At 35.8% G+C, this 19,769-nt stretch overlaps 1 protein-coding gene across 2 annotated transcripts in view; it reads left to right on the plus strand.

Annotated features, from left to right (window-relative positions):
• The first annotated feature begins 616 nt into the window (after window positions 1–616).
• The window catches only part of LOC122355068 (urotensin-2 receptor), a 30,434-nt gene continuing 11,281 nt past the window's right edge, over window positions 617–19,769 (plus strand). The window contains exons 1-3 of one of the 2 annotated variants that reach the window (XM_043253026.1): window positions 617–1,083; window positions 2,057–2,851; window positions 2,931–3,148. In XM_043253026.1, the coding sequence (XP_043108961.1) occupies window positions 1,032–1,083; window positions 2,057–2,851; window positions 2,931–3,148 (1,065 nt within the window). In that variant the 5' untranslated portion in view covers window positions 617–1,031. Of the gene's footprint in view, window positions 1,084–2,056; window positions 3,149–19,769 lie in introns of both variants that reach the window. The other variant, XM_043253025.1, reaches the window with a different exon arrangement.

Genomic DNA, 19,769 nt, shown 5'->3' on the forward strand with positions numbered 1-19,769 from the left:
AGCACGACCTTTGTGTTAAAAACATGGCATCATTAAAAATGACTTGTCGCAGGGCAGTACACCCACTTTGGCCAGTCCTGATTATTCCTGCCTATCAAGAGTCGGTATGTGCTTATTATGTGAAATCAACACTGCAAAATGTTTACCTTGGAACACCAAAGTGGAGAAAATTGTGATTGCATCGCTAACAGGAACTTGACAGAAGCAAAAGCTAAATTGCTCCGTCAAAAACAACATTTACCTAAACCTGTTTGCTTGAAACGCCTGCAGATTCAATTTAGCAAGGGCAGCTTGTTTTGTTACATTGTGTTCTATGTTTTAGTATTAATTCTCTTTATTTGGAAACACAAATATGTAATACAAATCTCCATGTGTGTCAATCTTCTGTCCGCTAGATGAATGAATGAGCTCAGGTAGTACCTCATTAGTCATTCACAAATAACATATGCACACACACACACACATTTCCAGAATGCCTCTTCACACAATGCATTTTCCCCCAACCAATCTCTCTCTTCTCTCCCTCTCTTTTCCTCTCGCCCTCATCTCCCCTCCCACTCTACGTTAGTGTGTGAGTAGCGCTCTCTCTCTCTTTCTACCCCTCATAGGCACACACTCAGTCAGTGGAGGAGATGGTTTCGAAATCCAGCTGTAGCTCAAAGTGATCGCTTCCTTGGGCATATCCATCTAAGAGGATTGTGCCCTTTTTTCCTCTCGTACCACTTTTTTTCGTTGTTCTGAACCTGTAGGATTTTTCTCATCTGCCACTCAGGTTTGTGATATAGTGAGTGTTCCGCTGAAGAATAACTGAAGTTTTTCATACATGGCTGAAGCACCTGCCATGTGAATTATTTGCGCTTTTTGTATTGACGTGATCTGTGTGTCCTAACACACACATGACACAGTTTAAGTCATTTCTTTTCTGTCTACTGGAATTCTTTCTTTTTGCCATACAAGGATTTCTTGCTGACAGCATGTTAGGAATCTAGGAGTAAACTCTTAGGAAAAACCATGAGTTGGATTCATTATAAATGGTAAATGTCTTTTTGCTTGGAGCAACACCATCTGAGGAATCCAATCAAGGTAATGCAACATTGTTTCTTCTTGTATTTGATATTTGAGGTCACTTATTCAAAATGCTTTAACTGTTATGACAAATAAGCATATTTTAGTTGTTTGAGGGTGTAGGGATAGTTTTAAATATTTAATATTTATTTGTTGTTAGTCAGTTGATAGGGATAGTACATTAATAAGTAATTACATGAAGTAGTAGGAACGTTAATCAACCTCTCAACATAAATATTTAGGTTTATTTATTTTTATATTTATTTATTTAGTTTTTGTTAATAGGAGTACTGATTTTAGGCAGAATTTGAGGAACTCTAAAAATGTTGATCTTTAGCACAGGATAAAAAGATTTTTGTTATTACTTTAATCATGACTTTGAATGTTAGGCACAAAAACATGCCTGACCTTGTACTATTGGTTAAAATACCATTTTATATTAGTGTACCTATTAGGTAACACTATTGATCACTAGTATTGTGATCAATTCTCACTGTTCTTTATTAGCATGCCCGTTATTACCATATTGGCTGTTTAATACTTATAAAGTACTTATTAGTACTTACAAAGCACATATTCTGTATGATCATATTCTACAACCCAATTCCTAAAATTAACAACTACCCCAATAACGATTAATATTCAGAAATTTGTAGTTTAATGGCTTGTTAATAGCAAGAGTTGGCCCTTACAGAAATTGTGACCAATTACTTTTTTGATAACAAGAGTATTGTTAGAGGCATAATAAAATGCTTGACCTTAGATTAAAATAAATATATATTTTTTTAATTCAATTAATAGTTTCATGGTATAGTCATTACCTGTTCAGAAGAATTCAAAACTGACCTAATATTATTGCCTAATATGTATCATAGATTAAAATGTTATTATTAAATATTTTATTTTATTCATAATTGCACTAAATCGATAAGTGAAACAACTTACTGTCCATCAGCTTTTTAACCACTTTGGACCATTAATTCCTCTGTAGAGATGACCACCATGTCAATGGAGCCGATAGTGGGGTTGGTGGAGAAGGTTTCCAACGTCACTGAGCTCCCAGTAGAATCTTCTACCGAAGACATGGCTGCGACCTTCACCATCGGCACCATTCTGTCCCTAATGTGTTTGGTGGGTGTGTCTGGTAATATCTACACATTGGTGGTCATGTGCCACTCCATGCGGTCGGCTGCCTCTATGTACATCTACATCATCAACCTGGCACTAGCTGATCTGCTTTACTTACTCACGATTCCATTTGTGGTGTGCACACATTTCCTGAAGGGCTGGTACTTTGGAGACGCCGGATGTCGGATCCTTATCAGCATGGATTTCCTTACAATGCATGCCAGTATTTTCACCCTGACTGTCATGAGCACAGAACGTTACTTCGCCGTCCTCAAGCCTCTGGATACAGTCAAACGCTCTAAGAGCTACCGAAAAGCAATAGCCTTCTTGGTGTGGACGGCCTCGTTGATTCTCACCTTACCCATGATCATCAGCGTCCAGCTGATGACGGAAAGCTCCAAGCCAATGTGCCAGCCCACCCTGAGCCCTCTCTCATATAAAATCTACATCTCCTTTCTCTTTGGCACCAGCATCGTGGCTCCAGGGGTGATAATCGGGTACCTGTATATACGCCTGGCACGAACCTACTGGATTTCCCAAACTGAGACTTTCAAGCAGACCAAGAAACTCCCAAACCAGAAGGTTCTGTATCTGATCTTCACTATTGTGCTCCTGTTCTGGGCTTGTTTCCTGCCTTTCTGGATCTGGCAGCTTCTAGGTCAGTTTCAGCCCAAGCTGGATCTCTCCACCAAGGCCAAACGTAACATTAACTATCTGACCACCTGTCTGACCTACAGCAACAGTTGCATCAATCCGTTCCTCTACACCCTACTCACCAAGAACTACAAGGAGTACCTCCGCAAGAGACAGAGGACATGGACGGCTGGCAGCTACCTCAACCGATGGAACCGCTTTCAACGCTCGCCCCGACGTTCCTTGTCCTCCAGCAGCCAGCAGTGCACAGAGAGCTTTGTCCTGGCGCATACTTCTCGCACCAACAACAGCAGCATCTGAGGTAGGTTGTTGACCTTGTCTTTTTGGCCTCCTATTGTAACTGCATGCTGTGTTTCAGACAGTCTGAGTCGACATGAACGATAAAAATCCTGTGTGAATAACACCAATTTTTCTCCATTTTACCTTTATCCTTGCTCAGTCCAGCGGGTCTGTTTCAAATCAGCCAGGGCCAGACTGTTTTTGTTTTGGGGACTTGGTCTGATTTTCGGATCGCCTCTCGTCACTGCTAAAGGCTATAGCTGAGATATGGGAGCTTAAAATGCATGACGAATCTTTTTGGTTACTTGTTATGCATGGCTTTGTTGTTCAAATTATGACTACACATAGACAAGTGAACTGGGGAGACATTCAAAATGTTATGCTTTGTTTGAGTGGCATTTTAAAGGAGAAGTTTTAACACTTGATGAGTCACTATTATATTTAATTGTGTGACAGTTTTCCATTTTTTCCAGGATGTTATGTTTGCAAATGACAACAGATTTAAGTAGATCAGACATTTCGATTGAAAGAAAATTAATTTTAATTCATAACTATGATTTGTCTCTCAAGGTGGTAATTGGTTCATAGATAATTGGTCATAGTGCAACTGCTGGTCCAGGTAAAAAATGCCGATAATTAGGTTCTTCTGATTGGATCTCACCAACAAATTACTTTCCAATCAGCAGAACCACTACCTGAATGTCTGCATTGTATGGATGGTAGTGGAATAAAACAATAAAGCTCTAACAAGACTTGAAAAGGCCATGAACATGGTCGAGTAAGGAAGAAAATGTGCTAACATTATCAACAATGAATTACTTGTGTCTTTCTGTAATAATTCTGTCTGGAATCACTCAGGAGAAAGGACAACAAAACTCCCTCTGGATTAGAACTTGATCTAATCCTGAAATTTGTTTTAATTTCCTAACAAATGACAAAATTAAAACCAGAACGGAGAACGGAAAGTGAAAAAAACAAACATACCAAAGCTCCTTTCTCATAATATATTCATTAAGATTTCTCAGAGTGTGTGACTCATTCAGCTTTGCATTTAGTGTCAGCTGAGTACATTCTTGTCAGGTTTATATATATGTATATGTATTTATATATTATGCTTATGTGCTTATTAATAATTTGTAAGACAGTTTAGGTACGTGGTAGGGTTAGGGATATAATATAAGTTAAAGGCTTATTAGACAATAAAGCTAATATTATAATAATATGCATGCTAATAAACAACTAGAAATAAGAATCCCTAAAATAAAGTGTCACCACAAAATCTATAACCATTTATACTAAAGAGTTTCCAAACTGACAGGAAAAAAAAGAAAGAACACAGCATGTTTAAGATTAATTTAATTTTTAATTTTAATTTAAATTAAAAGTACACGCTATAATTATTTAGAAAGACATCTGAGCATCAGAAAACCTAAACCTTAACCCAGACTCTTATAAAAACAACATAGTTTCTGTTAAACATAAACATAAATACTTAGACTAAATAACCACAGTGAGAAATATTTTCTGAGAGCTTTAAAATGCCACTGCACGTATTCTGCACCCTAATACTGTCATAACAATACATTAATTATTTTTCCAAGCACCGAAAATACAAAGCTTTCTAAGAACATAAATACTGAAATTACTAGAATGATAGTTTAGGGGAGAAAAGTCAAGAAAGAAAAAAAACACACAAAGAAACCACTTCACTGAAGATGAACAAGAATGTATCCGTCTATTCAATCACTGCCATGATTACAATATCATCACTTCCAAACCTCCAAGCTTAAACAGTTTATTGAGTTTCCTTTTTCTTTTTTTCTGAATGTCACATTATGTTTCCACTGTCTGACCTCTGAGCACTACTAAGAGAGGAAACCAGTCAGCAGAGCAATGAAACAACCCTTCTGAGGTCTTTCCTCTTAGGGCAGATTTTAATAATCTGTCTTTGGTGACCCATGTTTAGGAAGTGATGGACATTGCCAGAAGGAAGACCTGTGTGTCCCTGCAGCTCTAAAAATAACCTGTCCTTTACAACAGGCTCTGTACACCGTCCTGTAGACATTTCTCTATTTGGTGCAGACACTAAATCAGCATCACATCTAATGATTACTCTTTCGCCAAAACTTTAAAAATTGATTCACTTCCATTGAGGGTGTGATTGCTATAATTAGGTGGATGTTGAAAATATTACAATTTAAGTTACAATTATTTAATCACAATAAATAACATTTATTTAATAGATTTTTAAGAAATAATTTTAAAAAGCATGCATACACTGAAAATAATAGTCACTCAGAAATTGCTGGTAAATTTAACAATTAATTATAAAGAACTTTAGAATATAGGTAACCACTTGTAACTATTAGCTATGACTTTTCCCCTCAATAAATTCTTAATTTGCCTAATTAATAGTTAGTAAGGTAGTTGTTAAGTTTAGGTATTGGGTAGGATAAGGGATGTAGAATAAGGTCATGTAGAATAAGGCATTAATTTGTGCTTAATTAGCACTAATTAATGGTTTATATTTTAGTAATATCCATGCTAATTAAACTAATAGGTGTAACTATAATATATAACCAAAGAAGCTACAAGTAACACATTGAACTGTACATGCAACTAAACTTAACATCTTCCAATAATCACTTTATATACAACTTTTAAAAAATAATAGTTTGCAAAAATATATGTAATTAAAAATTGATTAATTTTTAAATAATACACAGTGCATCCATTGCATTCTGTTAAACAGTGAAACTATAAAGGTCAAGATTTACATTTGATAACTGTTATTGATCTTTTTTTTGCATACTAAATTTAGCTACATGATTAGCTAGTGACAGTGGAATGCATTTAACTGAATTTGCATCCATATTATCTTTTACATAAGACCTAGGAAATAACTGAACAAAAGTCACATTTGGCATTCAAATCAAAAGGAAGCGCAAAGTGTCCCTGACAAAGCCTAAGTCACAAATTAAATTCACCTTAACAAAGTTATTATAGTTGGATTAAAGTTAAAGAATAGAACCCCCCTGATAATGGCACTGGTTTCCATCTGGACACCAATCTGTCACCGAGGTTAGAGACCTTATTTGTCTAGACGGTGGGCTGTTTCATCTAGTTCTGATCCAATAAGGATCCAAATCAATATATCTCATATATTCCAGGACCTCTTCCAGAACATCTTGAGCCTAGCATGAGATACTCCTGCCAGAAAAATTGCACAATGATAAACTGTTATGATCTTTGTAATCCAAAAGCAGAAAGAATGGCACACATTTCCTTCAAAAAGCTTTAAAAATAACCCTGGCTTGGTTCAGTAATTAATGTTGGGCCTTCCTTACAAAAGCAGCAATCACAGATCAATAGATTCATAATTCACGTTGATAACACAGAACCCGTGCACTTCTGTACCCTAATTGTGAGAGAAAATCTGCATTATTTGTTGCATTCTAGCTGAGAGCAATATTGGTAGTTCACAACTGCCAAAATATTTTGTAAACAAAAAACTTAAGGCATGGGAGGAGGATGTGCAGAACATTCATTCGGATTTTCAATAAATATGCTGAGCTTTTCTTGCAGGGCTAACAGCTGTAAAATAGAGATCTGGGAAAAGTGAAATACAAATGCAGTGGTTGCAGAAAGGTTCGAACGTTTAGCTTTCATTTTGCCTTCTAAACTTGAAACTCAGATTCTTATGCCATGGGCTGTAATGAAAAGAAACAACAGCAGGAAACAGGTTAAAGAAAATGAGAATCAGCAGGTTGTGCATCAGAATCTGTCCTGACTACTAAAGACATCTTATAAAGTTTTGACAGTGCATAGTCGAATTTTGCCTCAGCTACAAGCACTTTATGCATTGTGCATAAAGTGCATGTACATTACCTACATTATCTAATTAAAAACTGCTAGGGCAAACATTGCACAATGTATTGCATGACAGGAATCAGATGGCTTTGCATTTGTTTTGCTATATGTGTGACGCTGTTTCATCGTTTTGTATTCCGAGTCTATGGTGTGGAAGTATGTAGATGGTGGTAATGGAAATGAATCAGAAAACAGGTTCACCGAAGACCTGTTAACGACAGCAGCTTACTGACAGACCCAGGACAGCTGGCTTGAGTTTATGAGACCCCTTTGCTCTTGTGTGCGTGCTTGTAAATACCTTTCCAGTGATCCCGGTTACACAAGTCAGGCTTCTTATCTCAAAACTGTATGCAGGTTCTAAAACTAACATTTTGCCACAGCTGCCAAAGGCCAGTCACTTGAGAAATGTGACCAGCACTAAATATTTTTTTACCAGCCATAAAACTATGCGTGAATTACATTAACAGGCAGAAAAGTTAATATAATAACAATTTTATTGCAGGACAATTTCACTCTAAAAAATGCAGTGTTGTTTAAATCCAACTTTGGGTAAAATATGGACTAACCCACCTTTTGGGTTAAAAATGTAATGAAAATATCTGTCCCACTTTTTATAAGGTGGCCTTAACTATTATGTACTTACACTTAAATTAATAAATTCAATTATTTGGTACAATGCACTAATTGTGTACATATAGGCTTTAACATTGTAATTATATAGTTAAAATACCTATATGTAATTACCTTATTAACAAAATAAATACATAGTACTCATTCTTTGATTTAAGTACATAATAGTTAAGGCCACCTAATATAAAGGCCAAAAATATCTAATCCACCAGCTGTGTTAATCAATTTGATTCAAATTTAGCAATTATTGCTAGAAAATGTATGTTTTTGATTGACAATTGTATAAACCGAGCAGCACATTTATATTTTACATTAAGTTATCATAAATCATAGTGAAACGCAGCGCATCAGAGTGCGTATTTTTATAATCACAACAAATGCTTTGCATATAATCAAGTTAAACCATATCGCTTTCTCAGGCATTGTTAAAATTCATTTAAAAAGTTAGTGACCAACTGGAGCACAAGAGACCATTCCATTTCACTGCGCTACTTTTCCATTGCTTTTCTATGCAAACACGTTAGATGGAACAAACACATTCTCGCTTCTGGCACCTTGCACTTAAATAAAAAATGCATTCTATGCAAATGGCTGTTACAGTATATATACTGTTTTTTACTTGCATTTGCTGCTCGGCGAGTGCTACCGATAGACCCTGACTATGAAAAATCCATTGTTCTGCATTAATTATGATCCGGGCCTCTGCATAGGACACAGAGATATCGATCAGGATTTATAGGGCTTCAGATTCCTTCTGTTGCACCATTGATCCGAGTACAGTTAATGTGTCAGGGTTTCCCCTTGAAAAGAACACTGGTGAATGTGGCTTTTGAGGTATTAGAGGGTCGCAGTAAAGCAGAGTTCCATCACCCCGTGTCACCCGGCAGGTTACCACAGCATCTGTCTTACGAGGTGAGGTGAATGTGCTTCTACAAGGTCAGACCATTACACATCGTTGACACCGCCATCACTCACGCAGCACCTAGCTAGTTTTAATGCACACATCTACGCTAATGACTTTTGTGAAGCAATCATTACTGCTCAGATCCCTTCAGCCTTTATCCTGTCAAACTGTACAGGAAACCCGCATGCTGTGCCAAAAATGACCGGCTTCTTCCCATAACCCTTTAGTCCTTCCTTTTGCAAACGCTGGAAAACATTGTTGTTATGCAACTTAAGAACAATCTGAGACTTTTCATCTATGAATTTGTCCCCGTTTTAGATGAAAAGAAACTATGAGTTTGTATTATTATTCTCTTGATTATTCTGAAACCCACTGGAGGTTTGCATTCTGACACTGAGAAGTTTACATGAAAGCTTTAGTTTTAGCGCTTTGTCAGAGCGTTGGCAATGTAATACACAGCCGCCGAATGATTGATGTTTAAACCATACTGTCTTGTTATTTTTCCTGGTGTTTTAAGATGATGAATGTTAAGTGGGACTCTAGGGGGAGAGATTACATTGTATACTACTCTGTCTGAATCATGTGTGTAGTTTTTCATTCATCAAACAAAAAAAAATACAAAAAGGAAAATGATAAAGGTTTCAAAAGCACAAAACCGTTTCCTCAAAACTGAGCACTATTTATCTGATACAATTGTAAAATAATAATATATATTACATTTTTTATTTTCTTTATTATTCTTTATTTTTCCTATTTATATATTGAACTGAACCATGCACAGTTAATCAAATGCCAAAACAAGACAAAAATGCATGCAAGTAAAAAAAAAAAAAGAAAACAGCACATAATTCATTCTTAGAGAAATAATATTTGACAAGACGATGAAATAGAAGCCCATCAATGCCTTTGAAATTATAGCTACCCATAAAAATGTGGGTACTACATGAGCTGATAAAGGCGGTTATCATATAAAAAGCCTTTTGTCACGCTGAGGTTTCGTACTCGGCCACTTGGATAACTCAGGAATGTTCTTCAGAGCACGATTAAGCCTTTGAGAGAAGTGTGTTACAACAGCAAGAAACAGATGAGAGAACAGGGATTACAAAGATCAACAAATAAGACATTTGAGGTCAGAAAGACCATTAATAAAGCCCTTAATAATTAAGCATTATTTTTACTGACATTGAGCACAGAAATAGAATGTGAAGCACATGCAGCACTTCAAAGAAAAGACACCAACAGATAAATATATATTTTTTGAAATTTATTATAACTTTCCATCAGAATGTGCCGCCATGTGAACAATAAACAAACTTACCCTTTCTTAAAATAATATTTTTTTATATCGATCTGAATTTAAAAAAGGACAGTCTTACTGTTGCCAAAGCCTACAATTGATGAGAAAAGTCAGGACTGATAGTAATTACAAGCAGATGTTAAAAAATAATGAGCAGATGTGATTCACAAGATTTGAGACTCAAAGTTCCTCAGTGTTGTCATGAATCGTGCCGTTTCCATGTATTCACAACATTAGTTTCGATATCTGGACAGCGATCCCAAGAAGAAGATAATCAACAATGTCACCACCAGATCTACCCAAAGACCAAAAGACAAAGACAGTATATGACCTTCTGCTGGTTGAGAAAATGCCGTACGCAATGAGGCGACAGATGCAAACTGTCTTAAAGGTTGAACTGGTTTCGAAATATCTACTTCTGAAGACCAGACAAATGCAGTATAACAAGACAACTGCTCTTAGAAGAGGAGTAGCTACATTTGCATTCAATACTTGTTCAGTTTTAACTTATTCTGGACTGTCTTTTTGAACATGTGCTCATTTGTATGTTAATTTTTTCTTCATATTTTTTCCCGTTTAGTCTTTGTAGCTAAAATAGAAAATCCTCTTGTTATCATACGCCATGTACTTATTCAAGCATTATACTTTTTTTTTTTTTTTAAATATATGGGTTTAATTACATTCTTTAAGAATATTTCCTATAGGTCTTAGACTTAACTAGTGTTATTGACATGGGCAAAGTGGTCAGTTCTGTGTGATTACACATCGCAAGGGTGTTTATACAAGGAGAAAAAATACACAGTGGATACAGAGGGGTCCAAAGGTCTGAGAACACTTGTGAAATTGCCTTTATTTGCATTTTTGTAATTCTATATAAAAAAAAAGTAATATGCAATTACTTGAAACAGGAAGGTGGAGTCTCTCTCAATCCACTGATGTTCCAGGCCTCCTTTTTAGCCTATGCATTGCTTGTTGATGTGTAACGCTTAATGCTTGGCTTCTCCTGGTGGAGATGAAATATGCAAATGAGCAACTGGCCTGAAATGACACGGATGATTATTTTTTTCTAAAAGCAATGCCACCGTTACATAGTGATCTTGTTTACTTTATTTGATTTTTCAGTTTTACTTTGCTTAATATTTATTTATTTAAAATGTATTTTTTTCATTGTTTCTCTGTGCTTTTTCCTGGCATACCATTAGCTTACTGCAATAGCCGAGGAGTATATTTTGTTAGCTAAGATGTGTGAGTTTCCCAATGTCTTGTGAAACACTCAATGAGAGTCTGGATCACAGGGTCAACTGCACCACAGAGCATCAGTAATGAAACAGCAAAGCAGCTCCATCCCTCTGTATAGTGCATTTCACAAGTGTAAGGCAATTAAAACAAAGATTCAGAGCAGTGGGATGTATTTCTTACAGAACATGAATCAAATACTTCTTGGTTGTGCAAAAATACAGTCCGCAAGGATGCTCAAGGACACCATGTGCTGACCCTGTGTTTGTCTGCCTTTCCTTTTCTACAAGTGCATGGGCATGTCTTTTATGAAACCGATCACAACATAGCTAATGGTCTCTGGCCTTTCTGTGCTGTAATGTCCTTTTGCTCCCTTAAAAGAATAGTAAATGAAAATTCTATCATCTTTTATTTGCCAATATGTTGGCTTTTTTGTGGAACAAAAAAGGAGATAAGTCAGTGGTAATGATTTAATCAGTGACTTGCATGCACTGAAGGTACACGTTTGATTGGTTCTTGCTTTCCTCAGAAGAAAGAAAGGTAATAGAAACAGCCAAGACAGTACCACGGCACAACTTATAGAAGAGCATTTCCTTATTTCTCCAGATTTTTCATGTTACAGTGTTGCACTTTAGAACTTTGGCAAACTTTGTGACACTTCTGTTTCCTAGAAATGGACTGCGAAAATAGATTTGACCTTAGAGGTGCTGCAGGCGATTTTCAGTTTCCCGAAATCTGTCAGAGTTATCCACCCCCATTTCTTCAGCCACATGTCCTTTCTCCCCAATGTCCAAAGACATGAACAAGCAACTGACAAAGCCTACAGATTTACATACCTTTTCTGGTTAAGCCGTTAGATACACACATTAATTCACCAGGTCACCAATTTCTGTGGGACCTGTAAGGAAATAGGAACATTTTATATGTTGCGTTCCAAAAAGTCAGTTACAACACAAATAAATGCACAGTTTTAGGAGGAAAAAGTGCTGTTTTTTTAACAGGAGCTATTTCCCTTTGGCAACCTCTTAGGCTCTCTGGAAGCTAAAAAATCTGGCTGATGGCTCCAGTAACACACATTAACACATCAATACACACACTCACACCTCATAATTTTACCATAATCCTATCTCTGCAGCCCATGCTGTGAGTTTCTCCTTTCCCACAGATCAGAGCGGTAAAGCGGTAGCTTTTGGGGTTGTTTTGAATGGAGAGGAAGTCCTTGAAGGTGTTGCATCTGAACTTTAGGGGGATCAGCAGGGTGGGCCAATAATTAGAGTTATGTGGAGTGTCCGGGAGGAGCGGAAAGAGGAAAACTGTGAGCTGGGACGATGCCGCAGTGCAAGCCTGGGGCAGGGAACACAGGATAGGGCAGGGTGTCTCTTAGGAGAGTTATAGCTCCACAGTGATTCCAGGTGCTGCAGGTTGAATGGTTTTGTTTCCGTAAGTGCTCTGAGATAGAGGGCATTGCTGCAGATGGTATTCTCTCAGGTGCTGGAACCATTAAGGCAGCAGGAACTCACAGATGATATACGGTCTTGATGCACGGTCCAAGAAAGACAAATAAAACATGCGCAAGCAGCCTTTGTGTGGCCTTCTGCCCTGGGAGACTCAGTGGGGAAAAAACAAGCTTGATTTAACAAGGAAGAGCGTATTGTAATCGTGTTCTCTGCAGTTAACTTATCAACACATTTTCTTCTATGAAATGACTGTTGTTGCAGAACAAATGACCGGTTTAATTGTTCTGGACTGCTCGATTGTGTTCGGGAAGGACATCGGTACAGTCTGTCTCAGCTGGATGAGAATGAAAGGTTTCTCAGATTATATCCCTATATTAAGATTTTCCATCTTTTTGGAACCCAATCGTGAAACTTTTAAGAGATTGGAGACCCTTATGGTAAATTGTCTTGTGGGTGACTCATGGAACTATCTGTGCATTTGAGTGTGTGTGTCTGTACGCCAGCCTTGAAACGGTAATGGGAAAAATGAATGCACTTTCACACTAACTCTAAATAACAGCTGTATTCTATCCAAGCCACATGGTCTCTAAACTGATAATCGCAGCACAATGGAGATTATTCGTTGCGGAGAGGCACTGTGGTTTTCTGTGATACTGCAAATTGCGATTTGCATGATAAACCTAAAGGAATAACTGTGTATGGGGAAGTCTGAACACACAGTACACACTTTAACTCACTTCCTCTTAGATATCCATTGAATGATCCGTGAGATATCAGACTAGCTTAGAATAATCACATATTTAATACTTCCTCATATCTTCAGTGATCAATTGATATTTCACCGCAGTTGTCATGCAAAAAAGATTTAAACATATCCAGGGCACTGACCAGCAACAGAGTCCTCCTATACAGTGTGTGACATGCTACAATTCATCTACTGGAATACAACGTCATATAATTTCAATTATTTTGATCCCACTTTATATTAGGTGGCCTTGACTATTATGTGCTTAGATTTACATTAATAATTTCATTGATGTTTTTACATTGTAGCCTACATATATTTTTTAAAAATACCTACAGTATATGTAATTACATCTGTAATTAATTTCTGTAATTTATAATTACACTGTTGACCCAGTTCTCCCCACAGGACAGATTGTGATAGCAGACTGCAGTCATTCATGGTAACAAACAAAGTGCCGAGAATTAAATGTGAAACTGAATTTATATATCAGTCCTATACATTTTTTATCTCACACAAAAGTTAATATTAAGTGACTTACATTTTAGGATCACTGTTGTCTATTTTGCTCTATTTCGTCAACAAAAGTTAAACAAACAAAGTCACAGCTGAGCCTCTACGCATCTAGTCTTTCACACAGTGCTGTTTAGTTTATGAATGAATCTTTGCTTTTGAGTAAATCTAGTGAGTCAAATGATTCAATGACCAATTCATAAAGACAGTCAATTGCTTCATTACTAAATGAATGAGCCGTTTGAACAAATGAATTGAATAAATGATTCAGTGACCAAGGTAGTGACTTACTGGCACCTACTGGCAGAAAATATAACATGCATTTAATAAAGTTAGAAGTTGTTAAAAAAGTAAAAAATGGCATTACAAATGTAGTAGAAATAATCGGTTTAATTAAATTTTAAATTTTAAATGTTATGAGGGATTAATAATAAAATGTATTTAACACAATTATCACTTTCAGTTATTATACTAAATATATTATATTTGTCAACACCATCATACATTCATTAAAATTCAATAAAATCAGGCAATATCAGGGGCAGCTGTCACTCTAAAGGCCCCGCCACCACAGTTAACCTCTGCAGATTACAATGCTGTCAGACAAGCTCTGCTAAGTTTTAGAGTTTTAGAATATTTACAATTTTAATGTTAATATTTCCTGTGTCCCATGATATGTCAACACCATCTTCCAAATTCTAAATAAATTATTTAAAACATTTAGATCATTTTATTCTCACAACACACACTCTCATGTCTTTATTAAATCATTCTTTAACTAAACTAATCAATGTTTGGTTTTGTTAGTTTTTTTTATTAAACATTAATGATGCTTACATTATAGCATATGCAAATACAAACACAACATATCTTTAACTTTATACATGAAGGTTTAGAGAAAATATTAAATATGTTGTTAATAATATTGTAATTGTAATAAAATTAGATAAAAATATTAGATTATAAAGTGTTTATAATTAAATACATTAAAAAAGTTATCTTTAAACATACTATTATTAGTCTATTCTGAGTCCCTATACAATGCAATACAATATGAACACCATATGTGAATTGTACTTATTTTTTAGTTAAGACAACCTAATATAAAGTGTGACCATTATTTCTATATTATTATTATTTGAGATGATGTTGTAGTTTTTATATTTTATATATTTGTAAATTACATCATGATCCACATCCAGAATAGTGTCACAAAAATAGTATTTTTTTAGCTTTTTATTTTACATTTTTCACAGCAGAATAAAATAGAAAATTATTGTGGCTTGACTTCAAACAAGATATGAAGTGGCAAAATAGCATGGTGTATATTTTATGTTTGCCCATTATTTTATCATTATTCCGATTTTTTTATTTTATAAAGATTTTCTTCTCACACTGTTGGTGCAGGAGTACTTGAAATAGTGACAGAAAGCACTTAAAATATACACATTTTTAAGCATTTTTATAAATACTGACTAAGAATATCTAGACTGATTGCAAGGATGTTTATAGACATGTTATGCATCAACAATTTCACAAAAAAAAAAATTGAATGTAAACTGTATTCAACATCTGCACGAGCCTATTTGAATAAATGAATAAACAAGTGTCATTACTCTGTATGATGTAAATGTTCTACCGTGCACTAATATGCATAATGTAGAAGAAATGAAAGTAATTAATTCAGTACACCCATATGTCTCTGAGATAATAAGACGCTGATTTAACAGCCATTGATTCATGGGTTTTCACAGTGAAATATTTAGTGAGAGATAGCCTGTGATTGTCTTCAGTGTCCTTGCAGGGGAAAGTGACAAGCAGCTTTATAAAAGGAATGTGGTTCTCGTGCCCTCTGGCTCAGATCATATTGCAGGCTTATGTCATGTTCCCTGGAGATATGCTCTTCAATTCACAGCTGACTGTCTCCTCTGTGGTCTGAATCCCGAGGCATCCCAATAATCACTTACCCCTTAACAAAATACATCACAAAGACACATAACACTTGCTGTAACGATTCACATCTGTACTAAATTTGCTTTCATCAGGATTCCAGTGAATGCTATTAGTGCAATATTTCGAACAGTTGTCAGAGTTACGGGGTCTATTACTTCATTTGCTTAAGCCTCATTTATTCAATTACATGCATGCGTGAGTTAAATTTGGGTTTTGGAGGTGAGGGAACCCTCTAATGGAAAAATATGAAATGATAAAATGGGTTAAATTACTTTTGCTGAAACTCAAATACATGTGAATTCATGTGATGTTTTTCTTTTTAAATTAGCTTTTTTTTTTTAATCAAATGTGTGGGCTTGCCTTTCTGGAACATTCCAGTTTATAGTAATCCTCACTTGCTTGGCACTCAGTTGATGTAATTTCTACATAATAGCTATTACCTTCCACAAAGCATCAGCTTTTGAAGTCTTTCTTGGGTGGCCTTGCGTGTTCCATGTATAAAAATGTCTTTTCACTGCATGCCTGGTCTTAAATCTGACTGTATGCTGTTCAAAAACAGAGCATTTGAAATTCTTGCTCTCTAGAAATCAGTCACAAAATTTTTTTAATATGATTGATTCGGAATCGGATGTGTATGTTATTCAGAAATGACTGATATGCAATAGGCCAGGGACAACCTGGATCATAAAAAAATGTACGTCTGTGCACATTTTGTGCAACACATTTTCACCTTGCGTGTTTCACCACATTTAAAAAAAAAACACCAAGTTTTCCACCAAGTGGCGCTAAAACACAGGTATAATATGTGACCCTGGAACGTTTTTTATTATGTTGATATAAGTACATATTGCTGTGTTTTTATTATATCGTTTTTAGTTAGCTACATATTGCAATGGTTCAGAATTCAAATATCCGGACACTATTTTTCAAGTAACTGTGCGAAAATTAAGCTTTATTAATCGAAACTCTGTCATTTTGTGTAAAAAGGAATAAAAGGTGCCAGAGTTTTACTGCCTCTACTGCTCATTTCTTTTGGAAACTGCACTGATGTCCAAATTTGTACGTATTTTGTGGCTCGCTAAAAAATACACCAAGGTATGTTAATGCCATGAGAACAAGTAGAATAGGAGATGTCTAGAAAACATGTCTATAAAACATCTGGATTTAGCTGTGTGAAAACTATTTTGGGTCATGTCTTTCACAATAATTTGGGTAAAAGCCTAAAACAGTGATGGCTCAGACTAGCTGTCATACACTAGACAGCATGTAAGCTGTCCAAGGATCAGGAATGTGTAATATTATGAAGTGCAGTAGGCCTATGTTAGATTGCTCAAGAAACTTGGCACACATCCTAAATCCCAGGAAGATGATGATTGAAGATTAACCCTAAACTTAAAACATGTAAATACAAAGGCAAGCACAAACACTATATGATCTTTTACTAGTTAACAAAACAGCACCATGTGTGAGTACCAGTGGGTGTCTGGCAGATGCAAAGCTTATTAAAATATGTTCACAGGAGTTGAAGGTTGAAATTGTGCCTGAATTTTCCTAATTGGATCTTTCCTGGACTCCAACGGAAGACGTCAGCCAGCCAATTCCTGTGTGAAACAAACTAAGTGGCATTAAATAACACAGTCTTATGCTTTTAGTCTTAGTTTACATTCTAATATAATATAAATGTATTTCAGTGACTTGCCTGGCAAAATAACAGCATGACAGTGGCCATGTCCCAAATGGCACACTTGACATGTACTCGCAGTCTTAAAATGCCCATGTGTGTTTGTCCTTGGAATCCAAGGCACTGTACGTTGTCCCATTTGTCATCTTACGTTTCGGAAGAATGCTCATAGCAGCTGCCCTTGTAACTGCTATATGCCCTTGATACACACTTCAACCAAGCATGCAGTGATGTTGACAACAAATTGGACTGCTATCTGACAGTTTATGCATCATTGTATCACTAAAATGTCAACTGTGTAGGGTGCAAGGGCTTAGGATGGCATTTGAAGTCCAATTAATTCAAATTCAAATTAATACAAACCTGTATGTTGTTTGTTTACCTACAGAACATAATATGAAGAATGTTTCAGTGGTTTTTGTCCACATGTGACCCTGGACCACAAAATAGCAATAGCCAACAATACATTGTATGGGTCAAAATTGTTATTTAAACTTTTTATTAATGCCAAAAATCACAAAAATGAGGGTTGTCGGATGAGTCATCTCATTTCATACAGTTGACTGTTGACAAATATGATGTAGTTTAGTTGTGAAGAACATAATGGCATCATTCACAGGCTGAAATGATACATCTAATGTTCCAGTTATAAAAAGTTAAAAGAAGTGCATTTAAAAAAATGCGTGAACATCAAGGTCCACACATGGTTTATCTTATCCAACGTCACTAATAAATGACTGTTGGACTGGCTGCTCTTCAATTAGTCTTTTTCTTCACTGGTTCTGCAATGTTAATCACAGATGTGCTCTTTCTGTGATGCTGAGATACTGCCTGTTATTTCCTGCATCCTTGGTAATTATTCAGAGCACCTGTGGTGTGAATAAACCGTTATGTTTGCGAGTATAAACCTGGGCTGGAATTATTTTAATGACACAGATGAAAGTTTACTTTTCCTCTTGAACTAATTAAGATTTTATTTGATATGGGTCAGTTAGCAAACATAAATATGCCAAGCTGTTTGCCAGAAACTTCTCATGATGGAGGTACGCTTCTATCCCTTATCTCCTTTAAGCATTAAAAGCCCTGACCACTGAATAAATCACCTGTGGCCTTTAAGATCATGTGTTCCAATTAGCACCCGTCCTATCTCTGCACTTCTATGCCATGGAGAAGTCACTAATGGAAAAAAAAGATTTCAGAGCAATGGCTATTTATGGTAAGCATTAGTTTAAAAGGAGGACACCTAGAACATGACAACTTAATGACGTTAATGTTTCTCCTAAAAGTGAACATGTTGTTCTTCGTGGCTACATGTGTGCGACACTGGAGTAAGCAACCTGAGATTAGTTAGAAAGACATCTGTAAAGCTGCTTGGAGATTTAATTATTTCCACTTGTGATTCGATCGTAGATCCTGGACAAAAGACAAACAGTATTTAATTATAAGGTTCGGGCTCCTCATGTGTTCTGAGTTTTCTCCAAGGGTCTTTTTTTCTGAAATACAGTCGTATATTATTTTCCGCTGTTACTGAACCCTGTCTTTGTTTTGCATGGGTCCGTATGTGGCATCATCCTGCTTATTGAAGGGTGGCACGTAAGTAATGCAAGTGTGCCGCAGTGTTTTTAGTTTTACTGCTCCTGTCAGGCAGAATCAGAACCAGAAATAATACAAATACGGGACCCTGAGATCTCAGGAGCTAAAACCTTGAATTTTGATGAGTTTGGGAAATTTATATTCAATGTCAGCATGCAAACACGATTTATTCCTTACTATGGCTCCTTTAAGACAAATAATAGTATATGTGTGGGATAAATGTGTTGGTAACATGAAAGAAACCTGACAACTATGTGATTTAAGTATTAAGTGAATAGTAAGTGCTATACACCACAGTGTTATGCAGTTTTAGTGAAGTATGAGCTAGGAAGATTCATGCTGGGGTATTATTACAAATGTTTTTGTAGCCTAATAATGATCTAAGATGTAATGATGTAAGTCTTTTATGTTCTCCAAGGACTTATTGGAAGTAATAACATATTGTAAAATACCATTAACATTTCAAAGAACTGTTTTCTGTTTTAATATATAAAAAAAAAATGTTTTCCTGCGAAAAAAAAAGGTGCATTTTCAGTAGTCTTCAGTGTCAGACTTCAGTGTCACTTGATCTTTTAATCGTTTTAATATGCAATATTTAATTTGGTGATCAAAAAAAATTTCTTCTTCTTCTTCTTCTTCTTCTTCTTATTATTATTATTATTATTATCAGTGTTGAAATCGGCTGTCTAATAGTTCTGTAATTTTTTTCAGGATTCTTTTATGAACTAAAAGTTGAAAAGAACAGTATTTAAAGTATAAAATTA

This window comes from Puntigrus tetrazona, chromosome 12 (assembly GCF_018831695.1).
Source record: "Puntigrus tetrazona isolate hp1 chromosome 12, ASM1883169v1, whole genome shotgun sequence".
NCBI classification, from domain to species: Eukaryota; Metazoa; Chordata; class Actinopteri; order Cypriniformes; family Cyprinidae; genus Puntigrus; species Puntigrus tetrazona.